The sequence below is a fragment of the Mesocricetus auratus genome, unplaced genomic scaffold (assembly GCF_017639785.1).
Source record: "Mesocricetus auratus isolate SY011 unplaced genomic scaffold, BCM_Maur_2.0 Super-Scaffold_100014, whole genome shotgun sequence".
Classification (NCBI taxonomy): domain Eukaryota; kingdom Metazoa; phylum Chordata; class Mammalia; order Rodentia; family Cricetidae; genus Mesocricetus; species Mesocricetus auratus.
The window spans coordinates 20,172,053-20,192,186 of NW_024429197.1; the positions used below are offsets into that span (position 1 = coordinate 20,172,053).

Below are 20,134 nucleotides of genomic sequence, written 5' to 3' on the forward strand. Positions count from 1 at the left end.
AAAAAAAATACTGAAAATGACACCAAGGGTAAGAAACTACTATTTATTTTAGACAGTCTTGTAATTTTCACATCTTCCTGCTTCCTGCCCTTTATCTCATCTTTTTATTTTAAGAGTAGATTTGAGAAAAGAAAAAACCGGCAAGGGGTAGATTCTGTAGCACTAACAGGGGGCCTTCATGAAAGCAATCATTTCTCCAAACTAGACAGGAATCACTCAGCATGGTGCTGAAGGGTCCATGCTCAAACATCACAGGAAGTGATAGGCCAGTGTTTTCCTTTAACCATCAGAGTCATCATCAGTCATAATCTGGATTGGTCTCCAGAGGGAAAAGAAAGTATACTTTCTGCAATCGTTTTCTTGAATCAAGTCAGCAGCAGCTTGGAGTGTGCTGGTAAGTATGATTTGGGGTAGAAGTGTAAAAGTGCCATCTTTCAGACCGTTCCTCTCATTTGCAATGGTGTAAGTGACGCCATATGAAGGACCAAGAATGGAGTGGCAAAGTAGTCATATGGCTTTTCACTTCTACTCCACTCCCCACTATCCCAGGGTATATAAGACACACATTGTTATAGGGTGTGGTGGCACTCAGAAGGCAGGGGAATCTCTGAGTTCAAGGCCAGTCTGCTCTACATAGTGAGTTCCAGCCAGCTAGGGCTACAAAGTGAGTGAGACCCTGTCTCAAAAGAAAGAAAAAAGTGCATTTCTTCTCTAAGCCACCCTGCTGGCTGTTCCCTCCTTTTGTGGCTGATTTTATCACTGAGGATACAGGGTGAGTTCTGTGGGAGCATGATGGTGGCCTGTGGAGTGATGAGGTGCCACTAGAAGGCAACACTCAACGGGACGCAGAAACATCATGCAGGTGATGCTGTCCAGCCACTGCCCACAGCCGCAGTGCTGAGAATGTGTGTGAGAATGTGTGCGAGCACCTCAGGGCTGGGTACTACCAGACTTTTATTTGCTCCAAATTTGTGGGTTTTTGCGCTCAGCACCTGTCCCCATGCTTCATTTTCTTGTCTCCTCTGGGCACAATCATTGAACCGCAGCAGCAGACTCCTTTCTCAAGAGTAAGCCTGACCATATCACAAGGTCGTAAAACAAGCTGCATGGATATTAGCTAATTAAATTTGAATTCAACACCATATGGTGATAAGAGGCGGCAAAGGATAAGATTCAGATCTTAGATCTTTCCAAGTAGGGCATGTTAGATAACAGGAGAGGAGAACTGCTTGCAAGCTAGATTAGAGTTCAGGGTTGGGCATGGAGAGCTGTTTACATGTTTTGGAAGAACTGGGGTTTCCTGAGCTCTACTGCAAAGTGCAAGGGCTTCACTTAAGAAAAGGTATGATGTGGTCATTAAACCATTCATTAGACAGTTGAAGGTGGTCCCCTTCCTTAGCCAGAAATACTAGCTTTCCTGCTTTGTCCATTTGCTTTAGCCCCAGGCGGTCCTGTAGAGAGAAAGGCCATAGTAAACTCAAGAGGCTTAATGGAAGGTTTTAGACTAAAACAATGTATACAACATTTAGTCTCAAAATACACTGCCCCCCCAGTGTTAAAATAGAGGTGTACTGTTGAGGGGGGAGGATATGTCCTTTCAGGCTTTTGTTTTGAGACAAAATCTTACTTTGTAGCCTGGCTGGCCTTGAGCTGGCAGCACTGAGTGCTGTAATTTTAGCATGTGCCTGGCTCCTTCAGCTGCTTCTAAGCATTCAAAATAAATGGGTAAGGCCAGCGTAGTGGCCCAATCCCTTAATTTCACCATTCAGGAGCCAGAGCCAGAGGTAGAGGCAGATGAATCTCTATGAGTTTGTATAGAGAGTTGCAGTGTCTTTAAAAAAAAAAAAAGTACAGCTGAGCGTGTTCTGGTTCTGTCCCATTCCCAACGCCTGCAAGGTGCTAGACATAAACCTAGGACCTGTCCCTGAGCTGCACCCCAGGGCCTAGAGTCAGCTCTCTGAGGGACAGCTGGGCAAGCCACAGGCAAGCCTGGCACAGAACACCATTGTGAAGTGGGGCTGAACCAAGGATAGGAGAAAACTGGCTAGATGTTTTTAAGATAGAATATTTCCAATCCTTAGGAAAAGGAGCTTGGGACCTGTCAGTATCTTGCAGTTACAGTGTCCTCCCCCAATAGCCAGGCTGTCAGTCTCTTGTTGGGAAGGGAAGATCTAGTGGCCTGCAGAACAAGTCACTGCCTGTCTACCTCAGGGTTGAGTTTCATGATAAGGAAGATATTGGCTATAATTTCTAAAGCTTCCAGAAACTAGCTTCCCTTTCTTTCTACCCCACCCAAATTTGGCACCACATGTGTGAGAAAAGCAGAAGAAAAGCTTCTGAGACTAGGAAAAACTAGTAAACGTTGGTTCAGGTGTGGTGCTTGGACATCTGTGAGTCCATCTCCAATATAGTATACATCCTTCAGTTTGTGGCAAGCCATACTGGAGTGGTGAAACACTGTAACATCTGCTTGAGAAACAGGATCTGCTGTTAAACAGCATCCAGACAGCCCTGGCTAGATCTTACGGTACAGTAGCATGACACCTCACCCACGTTTGCATTTTCTTAGAGGCTTCTGGGATTTGTAGTAAACTTCAAAGGAAGCCAGCTCCAAACCTTTTCTTCAAAGTAAAACCTTACAGATGGTGTTTCTTTTTGTGCTTAAAAGCAACCAGCTGCAGTAAGTATCTAAAACCAGCATCTAGGAAGTTAGTGTGACAAGCAACAGCCCAGTAAGACCTAAGTCAACTGGCTCACTAGTGCTCTGGGACAGACAAGGCAGGGGTCTAACCCCAGGGGGCCACAAACAGTGTCAACCTCCCAAGGCCAATGTCTCCTTGTTACCTCTGTGTATAGAGTGCTCTCCTGGAGGGGAATGGTTTCCTTAGCTTGGCCACTTCTGTAAAATCCAAACCACTGCAGGAGAGAAGGAAAAAAAAGGTCAGATTATCCACCCATCCAGCCCACTTTCACAATCACTTGACATTGACTAGTACCTAAAACTACCAGCAAATGAACACTTTAATATATGCAACATAGCAAGCAAGAAGGAAGAACGGGAATGGGGTTTTGGTTTTGGTGACCTGGAACTCAACTTGAGTAATCCAAGTTGGTCTGGATCTTGCAAGCCTCTCTCCGTCTGAGCCTCCTGAATGCTAGAATTATAGGCATGTGCCATCATCCGTGACATAAGGGTATATTTTGAGTCATCTCATTTTAAATTCCTGAGGGATGAACTAACAATCTTCAGTTTTCCATTTCCCCGTAATTTGTGCTTCCTTCCCTGACTGCAAATAAAAGCCCCTGTGCTGCCCTAGTCATTCATGGATAAATATACAAGTCCCTTTCCCAAGAAGCTGCCAGTCTAGCGGGCACAGAACCAATTAATTGTTTAGCAGGGAGTCAGCAGACTTCTATAAAGGCCAGATACAGAGTCATGTGGTGGTGGCTACTATTGTGACACAAAGGGAGCAACCGAGTGTGAGAAACGAGCAAGGATTTTCTAATGAAATGCATTTGGAAATGCAGCCTTCATCCATAAAATATTTTGATTTTTTTCTCCAGTCACTTATATATGTAAAAATTCTGAGCTTACAGGCCACTCAAAAATATGGGGAGATTTGTGATCTGACACTGAGCAGAGCTTCAGTTGAGGCTGGTGACTTCAAAAGCAGAACCGGCTTTTGTCATCCCAGCAGATCACTTCAAGTTCAAGGCCAGCTGGAGCTACAGACTGAGGACCCCATGAAAAGGAGGGAGCCAAATTCTGGGAGTAGAGATGGTGTCCTAGAGGAAATGACATTGTATTTGGCCTTAACAGGAGTTTGTCAGGGGAAGCATTAACAGGAGAAGCCAGGGGAAAGCATTCAAAAGGCATGGGAGAGAAGCCTACAAACAGGCTTGAGGCATTTCAAATACTAAAATATGGGTGATGATGCTGGAAAGATCGAGCCTTCTGAATCAAGGCAGACCTGGACGTCAAGCTTAGGGTTTATAAAAATGGACTAGTGATTATGAACCTCTTTTGGGACGGGGAACCTGATTAAAACTGTAGAGTGTAACTGTAGGGAGAGATCTACATACCTGTAGTGCTGACCATGCCCATTTGGGTGTGGTCACAGGTACATTGAAAGTATGGGGATAAAAGAGCTGGGGGGAGGAGACGCTTTCTCTTTCTGGTTGCAGCCTGGAGAGCAGCGTGCAGACCTTTGGTTCTCGGCTTTCTTGACTTCTCACATAAGTGATTTCTCCCTCAATAAAATATCATAGGACACCCCTATTTTATGTAGCTTAATATTTCTACATTATGTAACCACATAGTTTTACGTAAAATTCTGGGTGCGACTAAAGGATCGCAACTGATTTTCCCAGGTGAAGAGTTGGTGGTGAGGACAGGTTGCCCAGGAAGCAGTTGTAGGCGGTACTATTTACTTCCTACAGTCTCTTGGCACACTAGCCTTGGGTCTCACCTCAGACTCTACAGGGTCCACAACGGAATCATTAAGGAATTTCACCATCACAAACTTGTTGAGGGCCATCAGGTTCTTCTTGTAGGACTCATTGACATACTGGAAGAAGAACGGACAGTACTGTAGGGTTGCTATTGTCATGTTCTGGCAGGGACTCAAAGATCAGCCTTGATGATTGACATGTCACCAACCATCAGCTGGATTCTACTATGAGTTCTGTTCACATACTCTCTATATACATTATCCACTTAGGTGGCAAAACAAGTAGAATTCTGGGTTGTTCTGTTATCTGGTTCAGCACTGTTTCCTGACTTTTGTGTTTGTAATGTCCCTTCAACTATTTTGCTTCAAACAGGAGATACCCTCTACTTAGCTATCATATACAATGAACCATTAAACTGACCAGAATGTCCCAAACCATGCTCATGTCTGGGCACACAGTCCATGCCCTTCCTAGAGTCCCTTAATTAAGTCTCATCTGTAACCACATGAAGGGCCCCACCAGGAAGATGCCCTTTGTGAAGACAGCAGCTGTGAATTCCCACTTTGCCCAGCAGGCCACCCACTGTAACTTCATCCTGCTGCTTCAACATGAAGGAAGCCGGAGGGCTTCAGAGAGGAGGGCCAGATGAGTCCCAGCCCAGCTGCCCTAAAAGGAACTGAAACTCATGAGTACTGCCTCTCACACACAAACCCCTTGGTTCCTGGTTTCTGCTCAGGTATTTTCCCTAAATGGTCACTGCTGGATTCTTTCTGATGGCCAGAAAGGAATGCCTAACCATGGGAGCATGTTTTGGTGCTTACCCTTTCTTGATTTATATCTGCCAGGAAGATGCTGTGGTTGCGGTACACATCCTCTTTGATGGGGTCATGCCAGTACTGTGCCTGCACCAGGCTGAGGAAGAGAAGGAATGAAGGTGCCTCTCAGTTGGCATGCCTGCACATGCCTAGGCAACCAAGGGACATCAAAAGATGAAAGACCAAAGCCCCCAAGTCCCAGGTGTTGCCTTCAATTAGGGATGACTTTGTAGACCTGTCAACAAGACATCTTACCAAGAGTGGGACAGGCCATTTGGCAGATACAGAAAAGTCCAAATATTTGGAGACTTAGTGTCTCTGCCTCCCAAGTGCTGGGGTTAAAGACATGAGCCACCAGCACCCAACCCTTGGCTTCCTTCTGATCTCAGTGGCCCAGGCTGTCCCTTCTCACAGACCGCCTCCTTCACTTTCCTTTACCTCTTATTCATCCACAGGATTCAATAGCCTTTGCCTCTTTGTCCCCATTATCCAGCTGAGAAAGATGAGGAGCAACATTTGGGAGGCAGAGGCAGGTGGATCTCAGTGAGTTCAAGGCCAGTCTGGTCTATAGAGTGAGTTCTAGGACAGCCAGGACTGTTACACAGAGAAACACTATCTTGAAAAACCAAAACCAAACAAACCAAACAAAACAAAACAAAAAAAAATGAAGTCAAGTACTGGTAAATCTTTGGAATTTGGCCCTTGATAGACAGAATCTCCACTAAATAGCTTATGCTCTGCTTTTTTAACCTTGAAAATGACTCTCCAGGAAGGCATGTTACTAACCTCATGTCAGAGGTTCAAAATGCCCAGGGCCACATAGCTAGCTAACGACAGAATGAGGGATCTCCAGTCACCCCCTAGGAGGAGAACATGGGAGGCCATGCTCCTTGGTACAGGCATACAGGACTTGAGGTCAGCGGACAAAGCTCTGCACCATTGCCCTCTGGGTAGCATCAGTGCTGTAGCAGAGTATGCCGCACAGGATTTGAACTCTTAGCGACATCCTAGTTGGGATCTATTCTCCATGCCTGGTGCTGTGAAATTTCACCGGAATGTATAGCAGTATGGCTTTGTCTGTTTTTCTTGTGTTCTTCTTTGGGTGTTTAGCAAGGCCTCTCAGTCTGGAAGCTCATGCATGGCAATGGCTCGGACATCTTGTATTGTTTCTTTAATTCCAATTCACGCTTCCTTTGCTTGGAAAGTCCCGTTAGTCACATCAGACATCCTAACTACTTCCCTCTGTTCTCCTTTCTACCTCTGTCTTAGTCACTGTTCCACTGCTGTGCAGAGGCACCGTGACCAAGGCAGTCTTATAAATGAAGGTATTTAATTGGGGGCTTGCTTCCAGTTTCAGACGGTTAATTCATTATCATCCATGGGCAGAGCTTAGATAGGAGCTGATGAACTGGAGGCATTGACTTCTCTTAGTCACTGCCTCCAGAGACAGAACCTGCAAACTCTGCCTTGTACATAACAAGGTTAGCTCTAAGTCTGAATCTCCCAGTTACATTGTAGGGAGTAGATTTTGCTTCTCCTGCCATGGTAGGGGAAAAGCAGCCCCCTGGATGTGCATGTCAGGGAACTAGGGAGTCAGACTGCTCCTGCCTCAGGTTTTCAATGACAAGGTCCTAGTTTTGGCCCCACACACTTACCAAAGCCTCCCAAAGTACTATATACCCCCAGTTCCCAAGCCTTTTTGGGGCTCTAGAGCATGGGCCCCTGCAGTGTGCCTTCTACAAGGGTAAACCCTTCAACCTTTCCACTGTACTACAACAGTTCTTACAAACTGTTTGCTCTTTCAGAAACATGTATTGGCTTTCATTTCCTCTTATCTTCTCCTTGCCCCAGTGAGTTTTATCCCTTTCAATAATCTGTCTGTCTACCTACATATCTATTTATTTATTTAAGACAAAGTCTTACTATGTCATCCTGACTGGCCTATAACTGACTGTGTAGACACAAACTCACAGAGGTCTACCTTCCTCTGCCCTCTGAGTGCTGGGTTAAAGGCGTGCACCACCACATCAGGCCTCATATGTTTTAAGGACACTTTAAAAAAAAAAGATTTATTTATTTTTTATGTATATGGGTGTCTTGCCTGCATGTATGCCTGTGCACCACAGGCAGGCAGTGTGCCCACAGGCCATAAGAGGGCATAAGATCCCCTGAGAGTAGAGTTACAAACAGCTGTGATATCATTCGCAATTACTCCTAGAATCACTGAGCATGAATGTCAGCAAGGTGTTCCCACAGTCTGGACCAGATAGCTAGCCACACTCACCGTTTTTGAACAATTTTGGAGTAAGCACCAGCATTAATCGTTTTCCTGATGAAGTCACAGATGTGCGAGCTCTCTCCTGGGCATCGAGGGAGGCCAAAGACTCCTATGTAGGTAAAAGATAACCATGCATTACTCCAATAATCATATACCCACTGTACCAGGCACTGTGAAAACAAACAAAATGACAAAGAGCTTGAATCTGAAATCATTCATTTACTAAAAAAGAAAAAAGCCCAAGTACTGTGAACTAACAATGCCACCAACTTCCTCCTGGCACCCCCCCAGGGACCTCTACCCCAGCCCCACCCACATGTGACTGCTACATACAGTGCATGACTGCTTCATCTGCTTTCTTGGGAAATCATCTGGTTCCCTTCCCCATTCCCTTCCCATGTCATACTTTCATCCATGCAACCCCTGCCTTTAAATCATGTGTAAACTACTTTTGACACTTAATAAGTATAAACGCTCTGTGGATTGTCATTACACTGCATTGTTTGGAGACTGAGAAAAATATGTACATGTTCAGAACAGATGCGAGTTTCCTCCATCCTCCCTCCCCACCCATCCCCCTCTCTCTTTAATGAAGACAGGTAGGGGCCACTATAGCCCAGGTTGAACTCATGCTCTATAAGGATGATCTTCCCCCCACTCCCTAAATGCTGGGATCTGAGGCACACACAACCACCATGGCCCTTTCCCAGGAGAGTTCTTATCCATGGATCTTTGAATCCACAGATATGGAACTCATGGATTCAGAAGGTCAAATGTGTGCTGGGGTACAGTCCTGTGGTAGAGTTCTTGCCTTATACGTGGAGACCCTGGGCTTGATCCACAGCAACACACACACACACACACACACACACACACACACACAATCTAGGCCATCTCTGCATGACCAGGTCTTGCTCTGGATATGCGACTTTAGCACCTGCTTTTCCTGGTAAGGGCAGCTTTCAGCCCTCATCACAGGAGCTTCTTTCTGCAGCAAATGGAGACTGCTGCAGAGACCCACAGCTGGTCAAATGCAGAGAACAACTGATCATGAGGTGCCCAACTACAACTGATACATCTACAACCCCACACACCCAGGGCTCAGAAGTCCAGTATGGCTGCTGTTGAGAGGCTGTCATCTATATATGACAGGGATTGCTACACCCATGAAATCTCAGCAATATGATCACCTAAGCAAGACCTGCATAATGACAACATCAGTTGACATGCCAGTGCAGGTGGGGGAAATCACACAGGGCCCCGCCCCTAGATGAAGAACTACAATCAATTAATGATGGCAGAGAGTAGGAGAACCAGTCTTCAGGGATGAGTGCCTGGTAGGTTATCCAATCCCAAGTGGTCATATACATATGAGCAACACTAAATGGACTTAACACACACGCACATGCACACACACACACACACACACACACACACACACACACACGCTGGGTGTGGTAGCACATACCTATGATATCAGTACCCAGGTGGCTGAAACAGAATTGCCAAGAGTTTGAGGGAAGCCTAGGTTACCAAACAAGACCTTATCTAAAAAGGAGGTGGAAGAGGAGGGGAAAAAAAAATAAAAAGAAAGAAAGACAGACACACAGACAGGAAGGAAGGAAAGAAAAAATGAAAGAAAAAAGAAATACAAAATATCAAATAGACATGGGTTAGAAAAGAAGGAGAGAACCATGGGGATAAGGGGGTGAACGTTACCTTGATGTTGTCCACCAACTGAGATCAGGTTGATCATGGGAGGTGACGGGCATCTCTGGGCCACTGCCCTCCTGGAGAAATCAAAGGTGGCTGTCAGCTTTGATGGTCAGATTGGAATGTATCCATAGTCACTTCACAGATTAAGCTATTTAATACTCATGGGTCCCCAAACCACAGAGTCACAGGATCTTCCTTCTGGCTGAATACAAATCTTATTTCATAGAAAACAAATCAAGAGGAGCTGGGAAGATGGCTCAGCCATTGATACCATAAGGACCTGAGTCTGGATTGCATCACCCCCTTAAAAAAATAAATTAGGCAGGGGTGGTGCACATCTTTCATCTCAGCACTTGGGAAGCAGAGGCAGGCGGATCTCTGTAAGTTTGAGGCCAGCCTGGTCTACAGAGAGATTTCCAGTATAGACAAGGCTACACAGAGAAACTGTCTTGAAAAACAAAAACAAACACACATACACAAAAAATAAAAGAAGGAAAAGGAAAGGAAAGGAAAGGAAAGGAAAGGAAAGGAAAGGAAAGGAAAGGAAAGGAAAGGAAAGGAAAGGAAAGGAAAGAGAAAGTCTGGCACAGCAGTTCTAGTAATATTAGCACTGGGGAGGTAGAGACAGAGAGTTCCCGAGGCTTGTCCATCAGCCAGCTAGGGTTCACAGAGAGACCTTTTCTCAACAACAACAACAACAGCAACACTGTTCAGTGAGATGGATTAAACACTCACTGCCAAGCCTGATGACTGGAATTGACTCCTGGGTCTCTCATGCTGGAAGGGAGAACCTGATGATTCCTCAAAGCTGTCTGTCTTCTGACATACACACTACACGCATGGGTGGGTGCGCGCTCGCGCACACCCACACCCCCACACACCACAAAGTAAATATAGTTTAAACATTTTTAAGTTAAAATAGAGTACTGGAGAGGTGGCTCAGTGGTGAAGCGTTCCTGCAGCTCATGCAAAGGACCCAGGCTCAGCTCCCACCACAACAACTTATAACTCCGGCTTGAGGTCATCTGATGTCCCTTCTGGCCTCTATGGACACTGCTCTCACATGCTCACATACCCCAACACACACATAATTAATACAAGATTAGTAAAATCCTTAAAATATTTTTCTAAAAAGTAAGGTGGAGAGTACCTGAGGAATACACCACACATTGACCTTTGGCCTCCACACACATGCTCACACAAGCGCACAGAGAGAGAGAAAAGAAACTGAGGTCCACAAAGCTTCTTACACAGTGATGTTTTAAGACTAACTTCCTTTCTGTGAGAGGGGAGGACCCTCACACAATTACAGTCAATTGACCTAAATAGAAGAAACACTAATTCCATGTGAGTGGTACCATGGCACAGGAGGGTACTTACAGAAACTGGCCTCCCTGGGAGAAGCCAATAGCGTTGTACCCCTTCTGCAACTTAGGATCCTTTGCCAGAATCTGACACACTATCATTACTTGGAAATTGACATCCAAGAAGAAACTGTTCTCCACTTCCTAAAAAAGGAGCAGTGAGAGTGAAGGAAGGAACTGTAAAAAAAATAGCATCTTCTCTAAGGCAGGGGCTGACACAGGTCAATGCCCTCACACAGCCCTAGAGTTGAACCCTGTAGTCCAAGCACTTGGGAGGATGAGGCAGGAAGATCAAGTCCCAGGCCAGCCTGGGTTACATAGCAAAATCCTCCATCTCCAAACAAAATGAAACAGAACCAGAGGGGCCATGGCTTGTTGCTAAAAATAAACGCAAGGTGAAGCGTTCAAATAGCACAACTGATCAACCCGACAGCAAACCTCCCAGGGGACAAGCTGCTATCTTACCTCCATCATGTTCTTTCCAATCTTCAGAGACAGGATGTAAATTCCGGGTATCTCCTTCTCAACCATCTTTTTAATGGCACCCATGCTTATGGGGTTACAACAGCTGTCTCCTAGCCAAGGAAAACAATCACAGAAGTTCATGAATCAAAACATTATTTAAGAGACAAAACGCTTTGATGTTTCGAAGGGCGATGATCAAGAATGTCAAGGGGCAGCATACAGAATGGAGAGAACCTGGAAACAGTGGTCTGCGGCAGGGCTTCTCCAGCTTTCCCCACACAGTACCCTTCTCAACTTAGAAATGCAGATGGTACTTTGGGTATATGGATGCATAAAGTATGTATACAAATCAAGTATTTACTGATAATAAATCATAAATGTAAACAAACATTTCTCTCCAGTCAGCTGGTTACCCAATAACCACTCAGAGGCTTATATAAATTACAAATGCTCAGCTGATAGTTCAGGCTTATTACTAACTAGCTCTTACATTTTAAGTTAATCTGCATTTTTTTATTTACCCTCTGCCTTTATTAACATGGCATGTTCATCTCCTGCTCCCTCTGGGTCTGCTGGCAACTCCTCCAACTCCTCCCTCTTCCTTCCAGAATTCTCTCTGTATTAGGCTGTCTCACCCAGTTCCTTCTGGCCCGGCTACTGGCCAATCAGCTTCTTATTAACAGTGAGAGCAGTGCACATTTACAGTGTACAAAGATTGTAGCACATAAAGAAGTTCAAGATAATTCTTCGGCAAACATACAATTCTACCATTTATAAAGGGTGGAATTAATTTTACAAAATGATAAAATAGATGTATTTGTTTATATTTCCATAAAGAATTACATTTTAATCTAGGCATAGTGGGTCACCCTCTAAACCCAACACCCAGGAGGCAAAAAAATCAGATCTTTGTAAATTTGAGGGCAGGCTGGTCTACATGCTGAGTTCTAGTCTAGTCAGAGCTACATAGTGAGACCTTACCTTTAAATTTAAAAAGAACTGAGGGTCTCCAGGTGGTGGTGGTGCACATAGAGGCAGGTAGATCTTAGAGTTTGAGGCCAGCCTGGTCTAAAAACAGAGTTCCAGAATAGCCAGGGCTACACAGAGAGACTTTGTCTTAAACAAAAAAAGAATTGCATTCTGGCTGAATAGTTAATAATAAGACACAGAACATCCTTGGTGTTTTTCAGAGTTAATCAATAGTTTGATTTTATAATCATTAATACTGAAACATTGCTCACATAAATATATAGTACAAATATCAGAAGTATGCTTGCTTCAGAAACCGTTGGAAGTTCTGTCCTAATCCCAAACCAAAATTCATTTACTGATTTTTGTTTGTTTGTTTGTTTTTTTAGATGAAACTCAAGCCAGCAACTCAAACAGCAATTTTTTTTTCCTTTCGAGACAGGGTTTCTCTGTGTAGCTTTGGAGCCTATCCTGGAACTCCTTCTGTAGACCAGGCTGGCCTGGAACTCACAGAGATCCACCTGCCTCTGTCTCCCAAGTGCTGGTTCAAAGGTGTGTGCCACCAATGCCTGGATTCAAACAGCAATTTTAAAGATTTCATTTATTTTTAACTGATGTATATGTTTGCATGTATGTATGTGTACCATGTATATGCCTGGCGCCTGTGGAGGCCAGAAGAGGCTGTCAGAGCCCCTGGAAGTGGAGTTGCAGGCAATTGTAAGCTACCATGGGAGTGCTGGGAGCCAAACTGGAGTTCGATGAAGAGCAGAAGTTCTTAACCACTAACCATGTCTCCAGACCTGTTAAACAGCAATTTTAAAATTAATCATTGAAACACAATATGTTAGAAAGATAAACTGATTTGGCACTTAAATGTTGAAGGAAATGTTAAGTCTTTGTTTCTGGCAATAAAACCACTATAAGAGCATAAGACATTGTATGTACAGTTAAGGCACTGGGGTTCATAACACACAGCAGCCTGGGGACTGAGCAGCGTTTGAGACAGTATTTTGTAGGTGTTCTGGCAGGACAGCATGCACAGTACAAAGTTCACGTTTTTCAGTGTTCAGAACCAAGGCCCCAGTGAGTGGGAGATGCAAACACTGCCAGAAGCAACTCGATTCATTTCACCCTTGATATTGGATGAATGTTTGCTCATTGAGCATTCAGAATACTGTTGCCATGTTTTTCGAGATCCCCATATTTAATTACATAATCTCATATGGAGCTCTGATCCACAATGTAAGAAGCTAGAAGTCAAAAGTTGACATGTCAGACTCCAGAAGGAGAGAAGGTATTTGTGGAACATGTACCTAAGTTCAGTGTACAGATACACAAATAATTCTTACAATTCAACAAGGTACATAATATAATTATAAAATGGGAGCAGGCTGGAGAGAGGGCTCAACCATTAAGACTGCTTGCTGTTTGTGGTGGGTTGGATAAGAAATAGGTTGGATAAGAAAGGCCCCCATAGATTCATTTATTTGAATGTTTAGTCACGGTGTGAAACTCCTTGATAGGATTAGAAGAGTTAGGAGGTGTGGCCTTGTTGGAGGAAGAATTTTGGGGAGAGGATACAGAGAGGAGTCACCAGGGAGATGCCATGTAGCTACCGGGAAGGTAGGATGCCTGGGTATTCTCTGGTAAGATAAGGTCATGTAGAAATACATAGATTAATAGTTATGAGTTAATAATTAACAGAGAGCTAGCCAGTAAGAAGCCTAAGTCATTGGCCAAACAGTTTATAATTAATGCAAACTTCTATGTGTTTATTTGGGACTAAATTTGGGACCAGGCAGAACAGAAACTCTGTCAACACATAAACATAAATTGGGAAAGGGTGCAACGACATTTCTCCAAGATAGGAATTAGTCAACAGCATTGCTGTCAATGAAATGTAGTTAAAACAGTGAAGTGTGAGCTCATACCTACCTAAACTGCTTAAAACTTACTTTTATTGTTGTTGAGGCAGGGTATTACTATGTAACACTGGCTAGCCTAAAACTCCCCACACAGATCAAGCTCACCTCAAACTAAGAGATATCTGTCTACCTCTGCCTCTCCAGTGCTGGGATTAAAGGTATGTGCCACCACACCTAACCAAAAACATAACATTTTAAAAATTGAAAAATAAGTGTCAGCAAGGGCATGGGGAAACAGGTACGCTTGTACCCTGTTGGTGGAACTACACCAATGTAATCTCTGTTGGAAAGTATGGCAATGACTAAAAAAATAAAAATAAAAATTAAGCACATAATTATAAAATGACCCAGCAATTTCATTCCTACCTTTATACCCAAGAAAAATGAAAGCACACATCCAGATAAAGTCTTTCACAAATGTTTACAGGAGTACTGTGGTAATAACAAAATGTAGAACCAGGTCAAACGTCCATTATTAAATGACTAACCTGTGTGATAGTCACACAATGGAATGCTATTCACCCATGAATAGGAATGAAGGACTGAAGCATGCTACAACTTGGATGAATCCCAAAGCATGTTTTGTAAAATAACCCTACACAAAAGACAAATTGTCTGATCAGTCACCTGTTCTGTCCAGAAAAGAAACCCCAGGGCATAGAGAATAGGCAGGAGGTCATCAGGAGTGAGAGGAGGGGAAGAAACAGTGGTTTAGCCCATATGGAGGCTTTCCTGGGTGCTGACAGCTCTGAAACCAGAGGGAAGTTGTGGCTGCCTCAGCTGGAGAACAGGCTCCATGGCACGGAATTGTGCACTGAAAACGGTGAATACGATGTCACATGAATTTCACCTCAGCAGGAAAAGATAAAAGAACATTTCCTGCACAGCTCTGTCAGGTGCTACCAAGCTGCAGAGGCCATGTGGGGCTGGAGAAGTAGCTCAATTGATAGAGTGCTTGCTCAGCACGCACCAGGACCCGGACAGCACCCCAGGACTGTACAAACTGGGCAAGGGGACACACATATGGTCCCCGCACTTGGAAGGCAGAGGAAGGAGGATTAGATGATCAGGGTCATCTTTTGGCTTCTTAGGGAAGTTTGAAGCTAGGCTGAGCAGCATGAGTCCCAGTCTTAAAGCAAAAAAAAAAAAAAAAAAAAAAAAGAAAGAAAAAGGAAAGAAAAGAAATAGGAAGCCAGTTGTTGTGACACACACACATCTGTAACCCCAGGGACCAGGATGAAGGTCCATGAAATGCCTAAGGCACAAAATTAATGAAACAGTTTATGTGAGCTTTTGCTGTGACAGAATCTTTTTTATATTGTGAAGATGTGTCTTTGCCAAAGGCTAGAGAAAGGAATGAGGAGGTACAAGATGAAAGAGAAGTTAAACAGCCATCAGGCAAAACATAGATTAATATAAACGGGTTCATTTAAGTTATAATAGCTAATGGGGAAAAACTACAGGCTGACCTTCCATAATTATTAATAGGTCTCTGTGCCAATTTTTGTGAGCTGGTGGCCCAAAGGAAAATCCATCTACGTCTACCAGGTTTGGGAAAAGGTTGACTTCTGTCTTTTATAAACGGGGTGAGAGCCTCAGTGCTTCAACCTAGCTCCAGGATGGTTTCCTTTCCCACAAAGACTCAGACCTAAGGACAGGAAGCAAACTGACCACGGAATAGAGAAGTGTCCACTCTGCCCTTAAATCATAGCACTTCAGTTGGACAGTAAGTTTAAGGAGCCCCAGAGAAGCTTCTATTTCTTTCCTCACAACATTCACCACATTGTAATGAGTAGGGGCAAAAAGGGGCCTTGCCTACATATCTAATTCAGTGATAACCTGGCCTACAAAAGATACTGTCTCAAAAATATCAAATGAGCCCAGCCTATTTGCAAATGTCTGTAGTCCTGGTGTGTGAGAGGGGTAGGGGTAAGTTTAGAGGTTTAAAGTCATTCTTGGCTAGACAATAAATACAAATTCTGAGCTAGCTTGTGCTACATGAAACCTTGTCTCAGTCCAAAACTAGGTCTGGACACACATCTTTTTAGTAAAGATGCCTGCTGCCAAGGCTGACAACAGGAGTTTGACTCCTGGGACTCACACGGTGGAAGAGAGAACTGATTGCTGTGAATTGTCCTCTGATCTCCACATGTATGCAGTGATGTAGGTGGTATCCCCTCCCCAGTAATAAAAAATATTTTAATAAAAAAGGTACTCAAATTAAACCAGACAACATACCAAGCAATAAAAACATACCTTTCAAGTTCCTAAGTTCAAATGCACAATCTTTTTCTTTTGTTTTCTTTTGAGACAGGGTCTGGCTATATACTTAGGCTGTCCTGGATCTATGAACCTACTCTTTCAACTTCCTGAAGGCTCCAAGTATCATTGTGTTACTTTATTGGGTTTAAAAGAATTCTGACTACACACACACACACACACACCTAGCATGCTCCCCTCCAAGTTTCCCCATCTTTCCAATTATTCTAGCCAAAAAAGCAGTGGCGTCATTTCTGTCCCCTTCCTTACACCATAGCTAAATCCCCAGATGCCGCCCTCAAGTATATCAGAGTTCCACCGCTTCACCACACTTCCTGCTACCACGAGTCCCTCACTATACAGCTCTGAGCTACAGGCATCGCTAGGGTTTAAGGTACTGCAGTGTCCCCTGCAGCTCTCTGCGGCACTTATCAATTCTCAGAGCAGCAGCTAAAACAGAAATAAGGACATGGTGGACAAGACAGACAGGCTGTCATGCCTTTAATCCCTAAGTCCTGATCCTATAGCGTCTCTCTCCTCCCTTCCTACAACCCATGTTCCCTCTTCGTGTTATCACAGGAGGGAAAGAACTATCTACAGGATAAAGCCAGGGGGTCTCCAGGACAAACGGGCCACTGAGCTGAATCTGACATCGGAACTCTCCTTAAGAGGAGTCTTCAAGAAAGCCAGTCTTCACAGCTAATAAACCCAAAGACCCTGAGAATCTCTAGTTCTCACTGAGGACAAGCAGCCTGAATTCCCTGTGGTCACAGCTGACTCCATTCCTCTGTCCTTTCTTCCTAGTGACAGCTTCTCCCCGGAGCTCAGAGCCACAGCTTTTGTGTCAGTAACCACTAGAAGAGTCTGCATGACCATCTGGTGTCACAAGAGAGCAATCCTTTCATTTGATTTTTAACTTTAGCTAAATATATATTATTATTTATGGGTCTCCCCATGTAGCTCCGGCTGACCTGGAACTTGCCATATAGGACAGGCCTCGAGTTTGCAGAAACCCTCCTGCCTCTGCTTCCTGAGTGCTGGAGTTACAGGCTCCCACCACACTGCATTTGAACAATCTTTTAAAAATGTAAGTTAGGGGGCTGGAGAGATGGCTCAGTGGTTTGTTCTCACAGGGTACGTTCCCAGTACTATAAAGGCGGCTACGTTCCTCCTCTCTTCCCGTGCTCCCTCTCTCCTGCCGCACTGTGGACATCACTTGCTCAACTCAGGGCCTTTGTCTCTGCTGTTCCTTTGACCACACATCCACATGACATCTTCCCTCGTCCCCTTCAGACCTGCTCAGTGTCAGTCTCTGGGAGAGTCCTTTCCTAACATTGTCTCTACAAGCTCACACTCACACCTCCAGCTCCTTCCAGGCTCTCTGTCTGTCTCCACTGCACTCATCACCACGGGACACTTTCCCTTATTTCTTTATAGTGTGTTTCCCCACTGGAAAGTAAGTTCCAGAAGGGCAGAGAATTCAGTCTGTCATGGTGTGGTCGTGCTGTGTGGTAACTGTATAAAGGACATGTGTGCAGGTGCCTGGTAGATCTCCATTCAAAGAGTGAAGGAATGAAAGCATGAGCGTGTCACCCGGCTCTGCAGGGACCAATGGCCTGACTGTCAGATGCTGCTGGCTGATGCCATCGCTGCTAGGATTTTAACAAGGACAGCATAAATCCCTAGCAGTGCACAGCAATCCCTGAGCGCACACCAAAGACACCTGGCTCCCTTCCTTCCAGTGCAGAGGGCCCCCAAATCCCAACACTGAGGTCAGGCGGATGCTATGGAATCACTGTCCTCGCCCTTCCAGCTCTGTGATGCGAACCCAGACAGGGAAAGGATGCCCCTCTCCACACTTACTCACCCATCCCATGCCAGATCACCAGCGGTGGCAGCGAAGGCGGGTTCACATGTTCCAGCGACCAGGCGGCGCAACACCAGGGCAGAAGACTCACAGCCAGGAGCCACCGGGAACCGGGCGACGCCATCTTAGCCCAGTCACATGACCGAATGCGCGCGCCCAGGGTGGAGGCAATCCCGAGGCTCGCAGGGTCGTAGGTGACCACGCCTCCACCGGACGCTACTGCGTGAGAACTGACTTTATTTATCCAGTGCCTACGACCAACCAGACGCTATTGTCCAACGTCATTCCGTCTTTTAATTGGTCTATGCACTGCTCTCATTTTGCACCCAAGGACACCCGGGTGACACTTTTCTCCACGGAATTGAAGAGATGTCTATTCTCTAACAACTGTCTCAGTTTTGCTTTATTTTATTTTTATTTTGTGTGTGGACATTTATAGGTGTGTGGCACTCATGCCACAGCGTACGTGTGGAGAACAGAGGACAGTTTGTAGGAGTGGGTTCTCTACTTTCACTCTGTCGGTTCTGGGAATTGAACTCCGGTCAGCAAGCTTGGCTGTAGGAGCTTTCTCTAGAGGGGACTTTTATTTCAGCACGTGTACGTTCATGTGAGGAAGTAGGTTGTTCCTACTGCCTTTGGAAGAAAGGCTCTGTCTTGGAACTACAGAAGGGAGACTTGGTTTTCATCCACGGCTAGTTAGATCGTGGTGGGTTTTGTTCTGGATTTTGAAGAAAAGACAGGATTTCAACAGACAACGCTGTAATTAGGGAAGAAAGAGGAAGTTGTAGCTCCTGAAGGGAGAAAGGAATCTTAGAAATCCAGGCAGGGCTTCTAGATTGGCGTGGACTGTCAGGTGTGTTGGGTGTAGCCAGAAGACGGGGAAACACAGTCACTTCCTATCCAAGCTACACCCTAGTTTATAGCCAGAGGCTGTTGTCCTCTTTGCCCCCACCTCTTTTCTGGCTTCTCTTGGTGCACTCGCAGCATATAAATTATGGGCTTGAACTTTTTCTCCCTCGAAAAACATTGAAAAATGTTTAAATGAACCTGTCAAGTAGGATGTATCCAAGTTGCAGTGGGACTCTGATGCGGCTTTATAAAGGATAAAGTAGTCTTACAGAGAGTGACATGAAAAATTTGGAAGAAAAACCGGTTGTACGCCCACAGGAAACTCTCTGTTCCACACCGTTGAAGCTAGTAGTTACTTTGGAGTTGAAAAGCCAATTAAATACAGGATTATAAAGCATTATGCAGTACACAGTTTGATAGGCTTTGGGCCAGCAAGATGGTTCAGCTGGATAAAACACTGGCCATGATAGCAGGGGCCTGATCCATTCTACTTGGGACTATGATGGCTTGAGGAAAGAAGCAAGTTGTGCAAATTGTCCTCTGACCTCTGCACACCCGCAGTGACATGTTCCCCCACATACACATAAACACACAAAGTAAACAAATAAAACATATTGAAAATAAAGAAAAGGAAGATAGTCCTGGGGCTAGAGAGAGCTCAGGCAGTGAAGTGCTTGATGCAGAAGTGTGAGAACCTGAGTCTGATCCCACATCCACAGGTGTAGGGATTTGCACCTGCGATCCCTGTGCTGAGGAGCAGGGACAAGGGGATCCCCGGGGCTTGCTGGCCAGGCAGTCTAACCACACCACTAAGTTCCAGGGTTAATGGGAAACTGTCTCAAAAATAAGGTGAGAGGGATAAGAAAGAAACCTGATGGGTCTCTCTCATGCAGCCCAGGTTGTCCTGCAACTCTCTGTGTAGCTGAGGATGACCTTGAACTCTTGCTGCTCCTACCTCTGCCTCAAACATGCTGGGATTATAAACCTGGGCCATCATATCCAGCTCATTTTTTACATTATACATTTCTGTATGATTTATATTTCTACAACGAAGTTACATAGCAAAACTCACACTCTGTGTGTGTGTGTGTGTGTGTGTGTGTGTGTGTGTGTGTGTCTGCTTAGCGTTAGTATAATAGGCACCCATCACTCTGCCTGGACTTTTTCCTGGGTTC

General features: G+C 44.8%; 1 protein-coding gene across 1 annotated transcript; it reads right to left on the reverse strand.

The window, feature by feature from the left end:
- Positions 1 to 29: 29 nt before the first annotated feature.
- Positions 30 to 18,268, reverse strand: Ppt1 (palmitoyl-protein thioesterase 1). Its single transcript, XM_005084333.4, has 9 exons — positions 18,111 to 18,268; positions 11,091 to 11,200; positions 10,642 to 10,769; positions 9,265 to 9,335; positions 7,552 to 7,654; positions 5,274 to 5,364; positions 4,470 to 4,568; positions 2,845 to 2,916; positions 30 to 1,451 (listed from the first exon to the last, which is right to left on the reverse strand). Exons 1-9 carry the CDS (start codon positions 18,232 to 18,234, stop codon positions 1,329 to 1,331), a joined length of 921 nt encoding a protein of 306 aa, XP_005084390.1. The 5' UTR covers positions 18,235 to 18,268; the 3' UTR covers positions 30 to 1,328.
- Between the last annotated feature and the right edge of the window lie 1,866 nt (positions 18,269 to 20,134).